The following is a 17,625-nucleotide window of genomic DNA, read 5'->3' as shown; positions in this document are numbered from 1 at the left end:
ACAATCTTATGCAATGCTTATGCTTATTACTATTTTACCATAAAAGAGGGGCAAAAGATACCAGAGGGACAGTCAAACTCATAGATCAAAAATGAACTGACAAAATCTGGCTAAAAAAAGACAGACAAACAGGCAAATAATAGTACACAAGACACAATATAGAAAACAAAAGACTATAAGCAACAGGGACCCCATCAAAAACTATGGGTGATCACAAGTGCTCAGGAAAGGTAAGCAGATCCTGCTCCACGTGTGGCACCCGTCATGTTGCTCATGTTATTACAAACCTTGTAAATAGTCTTTAATTCGGTAGGTCTCGTTCTTGAAAAATTAATGCAAATAATATAGACCTTAAATTCCATACCACTTGCTATAAAATTTCTGTAAATGAAATCCAGGGGCGGATTTAGGCGGGGGCGTGGCGGGCGTGCGCCCCCCCTAAAATTTGCAAAGCATGGGTTGACTTCAACATATTTAAGTATTAGAAGACTTAGAGACCATTCAATCTTTTTTAACATTCAAAGTATATAAAACAGTCAGTTAAACAGAATCAACGTTATTACTAATCAACTGACCTACGCTTTATTAAAGTTCTATAAATAACTTCAAAGGAAGGTGTCAAACGCGGAACTGCGTTTGATGACAAATATAATAGGTTTTTAGCAGTTAAAGTAAAAACAAATGTTACATTGTATTTGCGGTTTTTATAATCAATTTGTTTGATAATCGAAGTTCCAAAACATCCCTTACTCACTTTCACAATTTCATCATGACATGGTCAAGAAAACAGTGAGATTCTTTTATTATATCCCGGCGTAATGAAAGATAGAAATACTGTTTCAAGCGAAAGGTTAGTTTATTAATTTGTTTCTCTGTGTCTATATTTATTTCTCACTTGCAAACTAAATATTAAGCCGAATTCTCTACCGTATTACTGTATGCTTGGAATCCCAAGAAAATAAATATAACTGCGTAAATGCATCTCATTCTGGTTTTAGTTGTTTGTGGCGAACAAAGTGAAGTCTGGCACGACCTCCGAAAATCATAAATGTAAAAAACAGATAGTATGAAAGGACAATTAAAAATCGCTGGTAAAAGTAGAAATTTTCGTTTGAAAATTATATTGGTCAGGTGAGCAATTGTGATCTGTCTCGTCTCACTTTGCGTCCGTCTGTCCGCCCGTCTATCTGTAGATTGTTGTCAGGTGTGGATTAAGGCGGTTTCAGCTTGAAACTTTAATTTCTCGCTAATTTTACCACACAATAGTTCGAGATATCTACATTTCACCCCTTTAGAAGAATATTTCAATAGTTTTACCTAAAAAAAACCTCCAAAAATTTTTCGCCTCGCTCCGCTCGGCAAAAATAAATGTTTGCGCCCCCCTAACTGGAAATTCTGGATCCGCCCCTGAAATCATCCTTCTATTTTGTGGAAATATCATCTTTGACGGTATGAAGACCCCAACTATATTATATTCACTGCGATATAGCCTTTTTGAGCTGATGAACATCAATGAACCAACTAATGAAAATAAATTCAAGACATGGGTTGTTTTTTAATGGGAAACCCCATTACCCTTTATCTTTCTAAGACTATATTGAATTCAACAAATTATTGTTCCTTTCTTTCCTTCTGATAAGAAGCAAAATGGCTGCATCTTCTGATGACACAGTTTCTAGAAACCTACATCGATATTGAGTCATTGACATCAAATCCAGTAAACGAAAATGCTTCGTCTATGAAGTTCTCTGACCTATAAGAAGGTAGAAGGTAGAGTTACCTTTCCTTGGTAAGATCATGTTAATTACTATTTTATGTTACCTGTAAATTTAAAAGGACATCAGTCGGAGATTAAATATATTTAAATGTTAAAACTATCAAGTTTTCTATCATATCATTTTACAAAAAACTAAATTGTATTTTTCATTTTGTAAAGGTAGTTTTTCCACAAGTTAATTGTTAGATTAACCTTTCAAAAAGCATGGGTGTTAGTTTTCTCGGTCTCGGTCTATTCACAAAGAAAAAGTAAATTTTGATTTTGATTTGATCAATAAGAGCTGCTCACATAAGTTTTCTTAATTCATGCAAATACGGTGAAATTTACCATTTTCTTTTATAAATTATATAAAGTCTGTTTAAATTAAGTCCAGGTGTATAATTTTCCGTGCAACTTTTATTTGCCAACTTTTGAAGATATTTTTAAAGTTTACAGATGAGTTCTGTATTACTAAAATGCAAAAAAGTTTGATAAACATTTATAAAAAAGTTTGGAAAAACCTGTTGACACAAAATTAGGGATTTATTTAAGGATGATCTTGAAGTAAATAAAACCTTTAGATCAACTTAATTCATGCATTGATGTTATTGTAGACTTATTTTTCAAATTTTAGAGATTATCTTTTTAATATATTTTGTCAACAAACAACTAAATCAGACCAATAACTAAAGGATATATTGCTAAATGGTACCCCAAAAGATAGCACTAAAACTCCTTGAAATTTTTATGTAAGATTTTTTTTCACCAGTCTCTTTCAATGTTTTTTTAAAAAAACAAAAAACCTGTCATATTGCAGAGCGACATTATAAAACACTGTGTTTTATAGAAGTTCTACATGTGAAACTTTCATATAATTTATTTTCCATTTAGTTATTACTATTTCACTGCAAAAGTACAGACAGTTTAAAATATTTCTTTCAATTTAGAAAAAAGATCCCCTTTTGAAGGCCTCACCATTACTATATTCACAATGAAACGCAGGTTACATCATGTTTGTATAATAATAACAGATAACTATTATAGCCCCTTCATTATGATATCTTTATAAAATGCATCAATAATTTTATAGCAGTAATACACAGTATTTCCTATTAGCCTATTATTTTATGCCTAAGTTCAGAGTTGAACGGTTTGAAGTGTATATGGGGGTGGGATTTAATCATTTACATTTAGGAATACACACCAGATGACATGTTTAGTTTGTTTTCTAAACAAATAGAGGTATGTAAAACGTGTATTGATTCAAATTTTGTACTACAAATAGTGAAAATAATGTCATTACTAAGTGTGCATAATTGTTTATCAAGAAAAAATGGCTAGCTCTGATTGATTCAACTGTTAAATATTCTTCTTTTGCTGGTGGCTATAAAATTTCCTGTGAACAGTGGGGAGTCTAAATGATCTTTAGGAATTTGTTTACTGATTTACATTTTGTTTATATCACTTATTTATCATACATATTATGTTTAAGGCATCTGTATATTATAATATTTACATGGACATTAAATTTGAAAATTATTTAAGTTGAAAATTTAAATATTTCCGTGAGTCCTATAACGTATATCATAATGGATTTTAAGTAGATGTATTTGTTCATTGCCAACCAAGTGTTTAAAATCTTTTGTTTATATAGATCTGAGATAGACTTTATAGACACCTTTGTAAACGTTCAACAAGTGTATTTTGCAAGGATCATTTCCTTGGATAATTAAAATGAAATGAAAGAAGAAGGCATAGCTGATTTACAAATGTATTTGATATGATCATAAAACTATGTAAAATATAAGCATACAAAATTGAGCTCCTGACAACATATTTGATACTTCAATTTTTTGTGCTGATAAGAGCATTTTTATTTAAAGAGTTATTGCTTTTCTAAATTAGGTATTCTGTATTTTGGCTTACAGTAAGATTTTTTAGGGGACTTTCATTTGTATAAAATTTGTATGATTTATTATCCATATAAATTGATACAGTTATAAATTATTGGTTGATTATTTAGGAAATAAATGAAGCACAACTGGAGGGGATGCCCTCTTATGCAGTCAGTGCCCCCCTCCCCTTATATAAATTTCTGGATCCGCCACTGAGTTCCCTTTGTATCATTTGTTTTGTTTAGAATTTCTACCTATGGCTTAAGGATTTCCTTAACATTTTTAGATCTGGGAGATCTCTTTCCACAACATGTAGAAAAATAGAATGTTATCATTTGTCTAATCAAATACAGTAGTATCATTTTACTGGTTATATCAAATATAAAATTCATTTGGGAGAAGATGGCTCGGTCTATTGATGGAATATCATCCTCCTGTAAATAACGTACATTCTGAAATAGAATAAAATGGCCTTCATGTCAGTTTACATGTAGGAAAATTGAGTTTAGGCTGCTCACCTCTGAGAATTTGTTTTTTGTTCCTAGAGACTCAGTTCTACAATTTTATCCCTATTTGACGGTGGTGTAATTTATTGATGAGTTTCTAATGTGATTAGGATATCAGACTTTCAGTATTGAATACAGATCTTTTTTCACCAATTGATGGAATATGATGAATACACAATGGTTAACAATAGAAAAATAGAAACTCTTGTCAGCTGTCAGTAAAAAAATGGAGACCAAGAGATAAAGAAAAAAAAATGTGTTGGCTAAAGCAGGCAATTACATCTAATATCTTGTTTGAGCTTTCACAGCTTAAACTATAGTATTGCTATTTCTACAGGTCTACAGAGACTTAAGTTGTGTTCCACAACATTTCTACTTTTATATGATTTTGGACTGATGGCACCATTTTTGAGTTAATTGAAAGCCCTTATTTATCACTGTATATCTGTTTTAGCTCTATATCACATTTGTTTTATGCATGGTGACCTGACAAAAGGTCATTGTAGTCGCAAAATCTCTTAGGCGCTGAAGTTCGTTGCTATTTACAAAAATCTGTAGCACTGAAGTTCATAGTAATTAACAACAACAATAATTCTTTTTTTATGTGTTGTACAGTTTGTTATTTTACTAATATTTCCTGAGGTTCTCATTGTAGAAGGCATGAACAAATAGATTTTCATAGAATAATGTTGACCTTAGTTACTTCTGTATTATACCTTTGAGAAACTTATGGCCAACAGAACTTTCCTAGTAGGTGATTGAAATGACATTTTGCCTTGAACATGATAAAGCAGGACTGTTTATAACTGTCTGGCTATCTAAACTTTTGTGTATTGAGAATGTTTTATCCATGTTGGATATTTAGGGAGAGGGTCTGTGTTGAGTTTATCAAAGACCATTTAAAAAAATCATTTAATCTTTGTTTGTTTTTGATATATTTAGGTTGTTGGGTTGCTGTCTAATTGGAGTTTAACCCTTATCTGCTTTTATTAATACTACTGAATTAAAATGTGTTGGACTTTGAAATTAATAGTACATTTCTTCATATGATACTATTAGATAGTCTGCTAAAGTGTCAGCCAGACTTTTATCAGTCTTTACAAATAATACCAATCATGATATTTAATAAATAGCTCATAAATTATACTTATAATTGAGTACTTACTGTAGACGTTTTACCTACATGCTTAAAGGTGATAATCTCAGAAAAACTTATTAGTTCTCTTTATATAAATAAATTCACCAGAACTTAGATTTGTGTTTAATAAAAACAGGCTATTTATCATGTTTATTGATTTTAGTTCTTTGACTTGATGTAATCAGAAATGTATATTTTTTATTTAGTCCAAACTTTTCTTGTAAACGAAGAAGAGGGGGGTTTGATCGACCTTGACTACCCATGTGACGATTTAAGGGTCTTATATGGTGAAATGTTGTGTATACATCAATGAGACGGCAAAGTCCTTGATATGTTAGTACAATATCTGACCTTTCTAAAGGCAAAACAAAGTGAAAAACAAATGTTCAATAAAATCAACAACAATTAGCACTGTACTGAACTGGCTTTGTAATATTTTAAAAAAGTTACAGTTGAGTTTTCAGTGCTAAACCTTAAACTTCTTGGTGCTACAAATCAAATAAGGTAGTTTTGAAGTTTGGTTCTTGGTATTTTTCATTATCAAAACAAAAGTTTATCTTCATCATGAGAAAGAAAAAGAAATCAGGTGATTAAGTTTGGATGATATTTTTTTTTTATTTAAGGTCAAATTTTGTGAAGAACTGGGGGCATTGTAGACTATGTAAGCATCATGGTATTGCTGAATAATTCTATTTTGTATCAATGTTGTTTGTATAATCCCGCAGTCTTTCCCTAGTGACATTATCTTCTTTAAATAGACATGCATTTGAAAGGTGGAAAGAAGACATTGCGCCCCACTTTTCAGATAACATTTGAAGATGTCTTTAACATTTATCTTTAAACTGTATACTGGCATGTAAAAGGTTAACTGTGTTCATCTTGGTTACATCTTTCCTGAATCTTTTGTTTGCTCTTTTAAATATGTCTTTATTTTGGTACAGATTTTTGTTCACCACTCCACAGCATGTTCTTTGCCATACATACATTATGTGTTTGAAGACCCTAGATTTTATAATATGCCATCAAAACATGTTGTGATCTTTAATTATTCTTCATACCCTGCTGATATATTTGAGACCATGTGTAATTAATCTGTTATTGACAAAATATTGTCTCCATAATATCATTTTGTGGGAAAATTATGGACTGTCTTATATCTAGTTGCATTAATGGAATCCTATATCGGTTTTCTTCATGACTTTATGGTTGGGATTTATTATAACCTAATTCACAGCATTGTAGACCCTTCATTTTTCATTAAGGAACGTAATCTCTATAGATATATATATATATATGTAGCCACTGAATTTGTTTTATCTTTTAAGAACACACAATTGGGAAGTTTTCAGTTGAAGGTAACTAAACCCTTAAACAAATATTTTCCTTCCTACCATACTACTAGTTTGTTACTGATTAAACTAATATAAGGTCTATTGAATATATTCTTTGTTTCAATGGTTACAAAAAAGGTTGTTTAAAGGAAATTAAAAGCAAAACTTTCATTATTTCTATGGAATAGTTCCAATATCTTTCTGTATATTACAAATGATAATCAAGAATCACCTGATGTTACAATGTATTGTCATTTCTTTCTACAAGTAGTTCATTTACAGTTATCACTTATCACTGGGGTGGTTAATTCCAACTCTGCTTCAGCATGGCGAGTACCACTCCTGAATTGACTATGATAAATCTTATCCTATTTGGAAATCTGTGCTGGTTGACCCGAGAATCTGCCCTGCTTGAACTTTTGACGTCATACAACAATCACTTTTCCCTTGTGGCATCAGATATTTTGTATTATGATATCAGAATTCATGATAACCTTTGTGATGTCCACTAATGGCCGACATATAGCGATAAAGTGTATTGTCAGGGTTCCCTCCAAGTCACAAGCTTCCTCCATCAATAAAAACTGGCTGACATGATTAAGCCTAGTATGTTGAATGTGGCATTAAACACGACCAAATCAATCAGTCAAACTTTTAAGAGATAATCCACTTTTCCAGTAGAGTAAAGTAAAAAAAACTTACAGAATACACTCATAACTAATACTACCTGCTAAGTACTGTACACTTCCATGTGTCCAAATAGTACTTTTAGGATACAAAAATAACATGTCTATGTGTAAGGTCTGTGGTTTTTAATGGGAATTTGTACAGAGCCAAACATTGTCCATAAATTCTTAGTTGTTGTGGGATAATTAGGTGTTCAGAAATGTACAGTTTACAATAAAGTAACAATGCCTTATTTTATGATTCTCTTTCTAGATTCCGTAATAAGTAAAAATCATCTTCTTTGCATTGATTTTTTTTTCCTTGAACAGATTTTTTTTTGTGTATATCTCACAATTATAAGAAGATAATTTGCCAATATTACTTACGAGTGACCCATGTCAACCTATTTTCGTTTTCTTTACATTGTCCAGTATTGACTTAAAATCCCTATATAACTCTGTTTTTTGTATAAGTTCTATAAAAACATGTAGTTTAATTGATAAGAAAGGAAAAGCCAGCGAGGTAAATACTTATTGTATCACAGATGTCGACCTGGACTAGGAATTTTTTACACAGATGTAAATTCCTTACATTTTTACTTCAATTCAGCATCAATTTGTATAATAGTGAAGAAGGGTCAGATATTTTAGTCAGATGTTAAAAATGGAAGAGCCTTTAATGATGCTGCCTAATATTCTACGAGACTATGACAGAGTAAGCTTATTTTTTAGTTCCCCATCCTGGAAATAGGTGATTATATACATTAGTTTTTGTTTTTATACCTTTGTTTTGAAATTTTTGATATTTCAAATATCCTGTTATTACCGTTAATAGGAAAAATATTTTCAAAATTGTATCATTGTGACTACAAAGTATATGTAAGAAACAGTACAGATATTGTAAACACATAAGGATTTATATATTGATGAAGATGGAATTCAAGAATGATTTGAACCACAAGTTTTATTATAAAAAAGAGTGTGTATTTAAATAGTCAGTGAAGTCATCATGAAGTAGCAAACTTTTCTCTGATGAGGGAAAATATATATGCTTTGGAAATTCTGTGTACCTAAGGTAACTTTTCACCCTTAAAAAAAAAAAAAAAAATAGGTAGCCATGAGATATAATGAATCTGTAGTTGTTTATTATCAAAATTAGGGCAAGGAAAGTCTGTTAGGCTATCTATTCTACACAGTTATAGAATTTGAGCTTATCCATTTGTGAGGCTCCTCTTTGGGATTACCTTATAATTATATATTGATAGATTATTTTTCCAAGGTCTTTATATATTACTGATTGTTATATTTTCCTAATATGAAATAATTTGCTCAAATTGATGCGTTTTGATGACATAATAGATAAATATTTTGGAATGTACAGTAAAACCTGTTTTATTAGAGTTACTGTTATAATGAACCAGAAAACCTGTCTAAACACACTTATTGTGTCATATTCTTTGGAAATTTAACCTGTGTAAAGAAACCAAGCACCTGTGTTATTTGAATTAGTCGTGAAGGGATAGGGTGAGCTAGATAGTCATGAATTGATAGTCTAACGCCTGGAAGGGGTAGGGTGAGCTAGATAGTCATGAATTGATAGTCTAACGCATGGAAGGGGTAGGGTGAGCTAGATAGTCATGAATTGATAGTCTAACGCATGGAAGGGGTAGGGTGAGCTAGATAGTCATGAATTGATAGTCTAACGCATGGAAGGGGTAGGGTGAGCTAGATAGTCATGAATTGATAGCCTAACGCCCGGAAGGGGTAGGGTGAGCTAGATAGTCATGAATTGATAGCCTAACGCCCGGAAGGGGTAGGGTGAGCTAGATAGTCATGAATTGATAGCCTAACGCCCGGAAGGGGTAGGGTGAGCTAGATAGTCATGAATTGATAGCCTAACGCCCGGAAGGGGTAGGGTGAGCTAGATAGTCATGAATTGATAGTCTAACATCTGGAAGGGGTAGGGTGAGCTAGATAGTCATGAATTGATAGCCTAACGCCTGGAAGGGGTAGGGTGAGCTAGATAGTCATGAATTGATAGTCTAATGCCTGGAAGGGGTAGGGTGAGCTAGATAGTCATGAATTGATTGTCTAACGCATGGAAGGGGTAGGGTGAGCTAGATAGTCATGAATTGATAGTCTAACGCATGGAAGGGGTAGGGTGAGCTAGATAGTCATGAATTGATTGTCTAACGCATGGAAGGGGTAGGGTGAGCTAGATAGTCATGAATTGATAGTCTAACGCATGGAAGGGGTAGGGTGAGCTAGATAGTCATGAATTGATAGTCTAACGCCTGGAAGGGGTAGGGTGAGCTAGATAGTCATGAATTGATAGTCTAACGCATGGAAGGGGTAGGGTGAGCTAGATAGTCATGAATTGATAGTCTAACGCCTGGAAGGGGTAGGGTGAGCTAGATAGTCATGAATTGATAGTCTAATGCCTGGAAGGGGTAGGGTGAGCTAGATAGTCATGAATTGATAGTCTAACGCCTGGAAGGGGTAGGGTGAGCTAGATAGTCATGAATTGATAGTCTAACGCCTGGAAGGGGTAGGGTGAGCTAGATAGTCATGAATTTATAGTCTAACGCATGGAAGGGGTAGGGTGAGCTAGATAGTCATGAATTGATAGTCTAATGCCTGGAAGGGGTAGGGTGAGCTAGATAGTCATGAATTGATTGTCTAACGCATGGAAGGGGTAGGGTGAGCTAGATAGTCATGAATTGATTGTCTAAGGCCTGGAAGAGGTAGGGTGAGCTAGATAGTCATGAATTGATTGTCTAACGCCTGAAGGGATAGGGTGAGCTAGATAGTCATGAATTGATAGTCTAGCGCATGGAAGGGGTAGGGTGAGCTAGATAGTCATGAATTGATAGTCTAATGCCTGGAAGGGGTAGGGTGAGCTAGATTGTCATGAATTGATAGTCTAACGCCTGGAAGGGGTAGGGTGAGCTAGAAAGTCATGAATTGATAGTCTAACGCATGGAAGGGGTAGGGTGAGCTAGATAGTCATGAATTGAAAGTCTAACGCCTGGAAAGGGGTAGGGTGAGCTAGATAGTCATGAATTGATAGTCTAACGCCTGGAAGGGGTAGGGTGAGCTAGATAGTCATGAATTGATAGTCTAATGTCTGGAAGGGGTAGGGTGAGCTAGATAGTCATGAATTGATAGTCTAATGCCTGGAAGGGGTAGGGTGAGCTAGATAGTCATGAATTGATTGTCTAACGCCTGGAAAGGGGTAGGGTGAGCTAGATAGTCATGAATTGATGTCTAACGTCTGGAAGGGGTAGGGTGAGCTAGATAGTCATGAATTGATAGTCTAACGCCTGAAGGGGTAGGGTGAGCTAGATAGTCATGAATTGATAGTCTAATGCCTGGAAGGGGTAGGGTGAGCTAGATTGTCATGAATTGATAGCCTAACGCCTGGAAGGGGTAGGGTGAGCTAGATAGTCATGAATTGATAGTCTAACGCCTGAAGGGGTAGGGTGAGCTAGATAGTCATGAATTGATAGTCTAATGCCTGGAAGGGGTAGGGTGAGCTAGATAGTCATGAATTGATTGTCTAACGCCTGGAAAGGGGTAGGGTGAGCTAGATAGTCATGAATTGATAGTCTAACGCCTGAAGGGGTAGGGTGAGCTAGATAGTCATGAATTGATAGTCTAATGCCTGGAAGGGGTAGGGTGAGCTAGATTGTCATGAATTGATAGCCTAACGTCTGGAAGGGGTAGGGTGAGCTAGATAGTCATGAATTGATAGTCTAACGCCTGGAAGGGGTAGGGTGAGCTAGATAGTCATGAATTGATATTCTAACACCTGGAAGGGGTAGTGTGAGCTAGATTGTCATGAATTGAAAGTCTAACGCCTGGAAGGGGTAGGGTGAGCTAGATAGTCATGAATTGATATTCTAACACCTGGAAGGGGTAGGGTGAGCTAGATAGTCATGAATTGATAGTCTAACGCCTGGAAGGGGTAGGGTGAGCTAGATAGTCATGTATTGATAGTCTAACGTCTGGAAGGGGTAGGGTGAGCTAGATAGTCATGAATTGAAAGTCTAACGTCTGGAGGGGTAGTGTGAGCTAGATAGTCATGAATTGATAGTCTAACGCCTGGAAGGGGTAGGGTGAGCTAGATAGTCATGAATTGATAGTCTAAGGCCTGGAAGGGGTAGGGTGAGCTAGATAGTCATGAATTGAAAGTCTAACGTCTGGAAGGGGTAGGGTGAGCTAGATAGTCATGAATTGAAAGTCTAACGTCTGGAAGGGGTAGTGTGAGCTAGATAGTCATGAATTGATAGTCTAACGCCTGGAAGGGGTAGGGTGAGCTAGATAGTCATGAATTGATAGTCTAACGCCTGGAAGGGGTAGGGTGAGCTAGATAGTCATGAATTGATAGTCTAACGCCTGGAAGGGGTAGGGTGAGCTAGATAGTCATGAATTGAAAGTCTAACGTCTGGAAGGGGTAGTGTGAGCTAGATAGTCATGAATTGAAAGTCTAACGCCTGGAAGGGGTAGGGTGAGCTAGATAGTCATGAATTGATAGTCTAACGCCTGGAAGGGGTAGGGTGAGCTAGATAGTCATGAATTGATAGCCTAACGCATGGAAGGGGTAGGGTGAGCTAGATAGTCATGAATTGATAGTCTAACGCCTGGAAGGGGTAGGGTGAGCTAGATAGTCATGAATTGATAGTCTAACGCCTGGAAGGGGTAGGGTGAGCTAGATAGTCATGAATTGATAGTCTAACGCCTGGAAGGGGTAGGGTGAGCTAGATAGTCATGAATTGATAGTCTAACGCCTGGAAGGGGTAGGGTGAGCTAGATAGTCATGAATTGATATTCTAACACCTGGAAGGGGTAGGGTGAGCTAGATAGTCATGAATTGATAGTCTAACGCCTGGAAGGGGTAGGGTGAGCTAGATTGTCATGAATTGATAGTCTAACGCATGGAAGGGGTAGGGTGAGCTAGATAGTCATGAATTGATAGTCTAACGCCTGAAGGGGTAGGGTGAGCTAGATAGTCATGAATTGATAGTCTAATGTCTGGAAGGGGTAGGGTGAGCTAGATTGTCATGAATTAATAGCCTAATGCCTGGAAGGGGTAGGGTGAGCTAGATAGTCATGAATTGATAGTCTAACGTAGTATGACTTTATCAAAGACTTTATCATGTAGAAACTAATTTGTCCAAATTGTTTGAAAAAAAAACCAAAAATACAAATATATATTCATATTTTTATTAAATAAGATGCATTCTTACATTAATTCTGTCACATAATATCTCGTTACACATTACACACTAATTTATTCACTGAAACAATGTCTAGCTAGAGGAAAGGATATCCATCACTTTCAAGGTAAATGTTTTCTACATTTAAATTACAATAAGATTTAGAACTACCTGGCCATTTTGACCTATGTGACACACCGAAAAACATTATCCTTACAAATTTAATTACAAACATTACTAAACATAATCTGTAGTAATTAATATATATAACATGTTAGACTTATATAAATGGACTGAACTAACAAAATCTTACAATCAGTTATATATATAAAATAAAACAAAATTTGACAGAAAGGTTGAGTGTTGTTTGATTATGTTGTTGATGGTGCAGCTTATAATTGGGGTTTTATTGGATATGATCCTACTGGGAAACTTAGATGACTGTTGATAGCATGTCAGGAAAAATACATTTTAGAAGTCAGATAAATATTTGAAAAAAAATGTTGAATAAAATAAGGCCGTTAGTTTTCTCGTTTGAATTGTTTTACATTGTCTTATCGGGGCCTTTTATAGCTGACTATGCGGTATGGGCTTTGCTCATTGTTGAAGGCCGTACGGTGACCTATAGTTGTTAATGGCTGTGTCAATTTGGTCTCTTGTGGACAGTTGTCTCATTGGCAATCATACCACATCTTCTTTTTTATATTGTTGTTAAATTCTCCTCCGTTGGTGGAATTATCATAGACATGCATGAAGGGGGTTCAACAGATACTGACTTGCTGTATTGTTTACACTATTCTAATACAATATAAAAAGCCTGCAAGGTGTATTACATACACATTTCAGTACAAATATGTCATAGCTTAAGTTCAACTAAGTTATCTGGAAAGGTTTCAAAAAAGAAAGTTTTAAATCAAAATGAATAATGTTTTATGGAACATGAAAAAAAAAATATAATAAAGATAATATGATGCTAATTAGATTGGAATACTTCTGTCAAAATCTAATTTTATTGGGTGTTCTTTGGTCTTTTATTGGTATCCCAAATATTTCTTAGATGCATGTACCACTTGATTTAAAAAATGAAATCATCCAGCGTCTTTTAATACCATGTGACATATGTTGTATGACTTGATGGATTTTAATATACTTACTAACTGCTTTTACATATTCTTAGGTGAACTTTATCCTATTGGATTATGATCCTTCTGGCAAAGAAACTTTTCACACAGAACAAAAGATTTTCGCACTACACATAATGCAGATGCAGGTCTAGAATTTTTAAAGAGATGGGCTCAAAAACTAGGCAACTTCAAGAGTAGAACATGTAAAAAGCCTATTCATCAAACTGTTTTTTTATACCCCTGCTGTAGAAGAGGGGGCATTAGGTTTAACCCTCGACTGAAATTGGTTTTTGTTCTCTTACTTAGTTTGCATCAACCAAATGTTATGAAATCATACACGATGCTGATTACCACAAAACACAGATCAAGTAGGAATTTTGGTGGGGTCACTTTTACCGTTCTAGTTTACATTATTTTTATGAAAGATATGATAATAAAAAAAGGGATTTTCTTCTATTTATATATTCAATAGTTATTCAAATATTTGTATTTCTTTTTTTACATGTAAGTGTACATTTGATTTTGTTTGATTTAAAAAGAAACTAAGTCATATTACCTGGAGATAGTTCATGTTAATTCTTAAATAGAAGTTTCGCTCGTTAAATTCATGCTTCTGCCCTCCCATGTTTTGAATCTTAATTTCTCTAGAGAATTTAATAAAAGGACAGTTTCACTCTACTTCACCATCCCTTTTCTGGTTCTTGGACTATGTTTCCCTATTAATTTTCGTTATTAAACCTGTTGTTCATTCAGATTCCCTCTGTATAAAAAGATATAAATGTTAAAAAAAAATATTTGAAATTCAAGAGTGTGGTATTGTGTTAAACTTAATTTGGGAAGAAATAACCTGATCTAATTGTTAATTTTCCCTATAAAATATTTGTTATTTTGACCATAAATAATGTTCAGACTTTGTAAGGAGCCACACAAAATATTTCCACAATTTATGACCAACATGGGCCCCATGTGATCTGTCAAGATATTCCATAATCGTTTTTGTTTATTGTTTTTTCTTTATATTCTACATTTTTTTAACCAAAGATTCTAACTGGACTAGTAGAAAAACAATGGTGGTTACAAATTGACTAGACACAGGAGGTTGTAAATTACTCTTTTATGATTAGGAGGATTGTTAATTGTTGCTAAAAAAAAATTCTACACATTATTCATTTCTTTTTATACTATTTTACTTTTTTCCTAAACAATATTTATTTCTTTTTATGCTATTTTACTTCCTCCGTCTAAATGTTCTGAAATAATAAACACTTGAAAAACACCTCTTCAATTATCTTCATTTTGAATACACAGAAAAACTGAATTTAAAAGAAATGTGTTTTTCTGTGTGGGATTTATCAACCATATTTAGTGGAAATAATTAATCCTAAATTAGTTTGGTCTCCACCAAAATCGTTACATGTAAATGTTAACTTTCATCATCTGTGACTTAGTGTCTACCCTAACAGGTTTTTATGAGTGCTGTTAAAGAAGATACATTTTTGGTCAGACAATGAACATTTTTCAATATAGCTTTCTTTTCAAAGTATATAAAAAAAAATTAACTACCTATCAACCATCAATTTTTAATGATGGAGGCAGCTGAATTAATATTTTTAAACATTTTATTACAGTTTTTGCCTAAAGCTACACATGTGTTTTATGGGGTAAAATAGACGTCATGTAACATTGTTCAAACAAATTATTTATATTATATACACAAAGGTGAATATAATGAAAACATGACTGATGTCTGAAACTGTAGAAATACCCTTTTTTTGATAATTTTTAAGTACATGTAGGAAACAAGGAAGAATAAAGCAGACATTGACTGTCATTGAAATATAACACTGTCATACATCAATGCATTCCGTTCTATAAGGAATCAGTAATACTTACGGGTGCGGGAATTCTCGCTACATTGAAGACCCATTGGTTGCCTTCGGCTGTTGTTTGCTCTATGGTCGGGTGGTTGTCGCTTTGACATATTCACCATTTCCTTTCTCAATTTTATACTATTAGAAAAAGGAATTACTGTAAATTCAGAAATTTTTGAAATATTTTTCTACTATGAATAAGTGTACTGATCTCAATAATTTTTGAATATCTGGTAGTTTAAAAGGAAGAATATATTTGAAAGAATCTTTGTCACTCAATCTACATGAACTTTTAATTTTTTTCAATTTGTTGCAATTTAAAAATAAATTTTACATTGATTCATGTGATTGAGATTTTTCAAACTTTATGTTCAAGTATTATTACACGTAAATTTTTGGTTAAATGTAACAGAATCTATATATTACAAAAATTTCATTGCCATAATTATGGTTATAATGTATTTAATTTAATGTGATCAAAGGTTTGTCTAAGGATCTTGTCATACCTGAGGGGCCGACATACAAATGTGTTTGATTAAAGAGAGGATCAGGTCACTCTAAGGTGAACTTTTCTATTACTCTTTTGAGAATTTCCCCATAAGTATTTGTGTATATATAAGTATGCAAACAGTGTAGAAATCTCGGTAACGTTTTTAGTGTCTGTGTTGACCTCTTAAAATAACAACACGTTACAATAGCCCAAATAGGTGCCAATGTCTTCTTCAATTATAGTCCTATTCACTCCGTGTGACATATAACAATATAGCTTGTCTTGTCAGATTTTAAATTAGAGACACAGTGCGATAAAAGTTTTTAAATGTGATCAATACTAGAGTGGTTCGTATTTCAGGTGATCTAGGGTTTATTCAGTGTTTTATCTAGACTTGGTATTATGAACCGTTGGCAAATATATTGTATGTAGTGAAAACTGTATTTCACATCTTTAGTGGATTATATACTAGTATGTGAACTTGACACTTAATATTTGTTCAGAAATAAAACCAGTCGTGGATTTCGCAGCTAAATTTGAGGTATGTGTGTTCTTATTGAATATTCAGTCTTGTACATGTATAAACAAATATCCATTGGCAGTTGTACTAAATGATTTAAATTTGACTTCGTCTGTTTAATAGGGTCGCATATCTTAGAAATGTCTGATTTGAAAATAGTAATGAAACTTAGTTCTTCTCCTTTTATATTAAATAGAAAATATAGATATATTTTAAACATTAAATCAACATATCACTTTAAAACTATCCATGCTCTGCACAGTCTCACTATGTCTCATTAGTTAGGGTAACTGAACTATTTTGAACAGTAGACTAGAATTTGTATTTAAATTGAATATATTCAAGTTAGTACAGGATGACATTCATTCTCATTACTGAAATATGTTCAGTCTTTTTAAATTGTTTTAAATGGTGATCCTACAATCTAATTTAAAGTCGCTTTATACTTCCTTCTAAGGGAAATTGATAATAATCAGAAATGCAGCCTGAGTGAGGATGTTCTTGATTGTGGGTAAAAAAGGGTGGATGTAGGGTCCATGACTCTCTAGTCAAACTTCTATCTGAAATCTGGACTTTTATCATATTTGTTTTTTTGTGAGGGGTGATCCAAAACCCCTTGCTATATGTATGATATTGATGGTTTGTGGCTTTAATTAACAGTTATGTCCAGCATCTTGTTATATATTTCTTACTCGAGTCACTGACCAGAATAGAATACTAGTATTTGATAAAAAGAAAATCATTTGATATGATTGATGTGCACATAATACATGTTTCTGGAATAACATTCCATAATATGATTACCTGGCAAAATGTTCGGAAAACTAAAAATTGTTTGTTTGTGAGTACTTGAACTTATTAAAGGTCACGTTCTTAACAAAAAGGCAGAACTAAATAAAGTCAACTACATGTATGGTAAATAGGGTTTCCATATCATATTCTGAAAATTCATTGTCTATGGTCAAATTTAGTAGATAAACTAAGTCCTTTCTAAAACACTATACATTGTTAAGGGAAGATTTTGGTTTCAACTTCACAAATCTGCAATTAAGAAATTAAAAAGTTTAGGATAACACTTGAAAAATTTCCTGCATTGCGATGAGTATTTAG

The 17,625-nt window shown here is 33.7% G+C and overlaps 1 protein-coding gene across 3 annotated transcripts in view; it reads left to right on the top strand.

Annotated features, from left to right (window-relative positions):
- LOC143071239 (vitamin D3 receptor-like) overlaps positions 1-17,625 on the top strand; it is a 148,699-nt gene that overhangs the window by 51,357 nt on the left and 79,717 nt on the right. The window contains exon 1 of one of the 3 annotated variants that reach the window (XM_076245434.1): positions 2,880-2,998. The exons of 1 other annotated variant lie outside the window; for it this stretch is intronic. In XM_076245434.1, coding sequence (XP_076101549.1) covers positions 2,969-2,998 — 30 coding nt within the window. In that variant the 5' untranslated portion in view covers positions 2,880-2,968. Of the gene's footprint in view, positions 1-2,879; positions 2,999-16,349; positions 16,537-17,625 lie in introns of those variants that run through there. One more of the 3 variants, XM_076245436.1, reaches the window with a different exon arrangement.

This window comes from Mytilus galloprovincialis, chromosome 4 (genome assembly GCF_965363235.1).
Source record: "Mytilus galloprovincialis chromosome 4, xbMytGall1.hap1.1, whole genome shotgun sequence".
Taxonomy (NCBI): domain Eukaryota; kingdom Metazoa; phylum Mollusca; class Bivalvia; order Mytilida; family Mytilidae; genus Mytilus; species Mytilus galloprovincialis.
The sequence above is the reverse complement of the archived record's forward strand: the minus strand, read 5'-3'. Positions and strand labels throughout refer to the sequence as shown.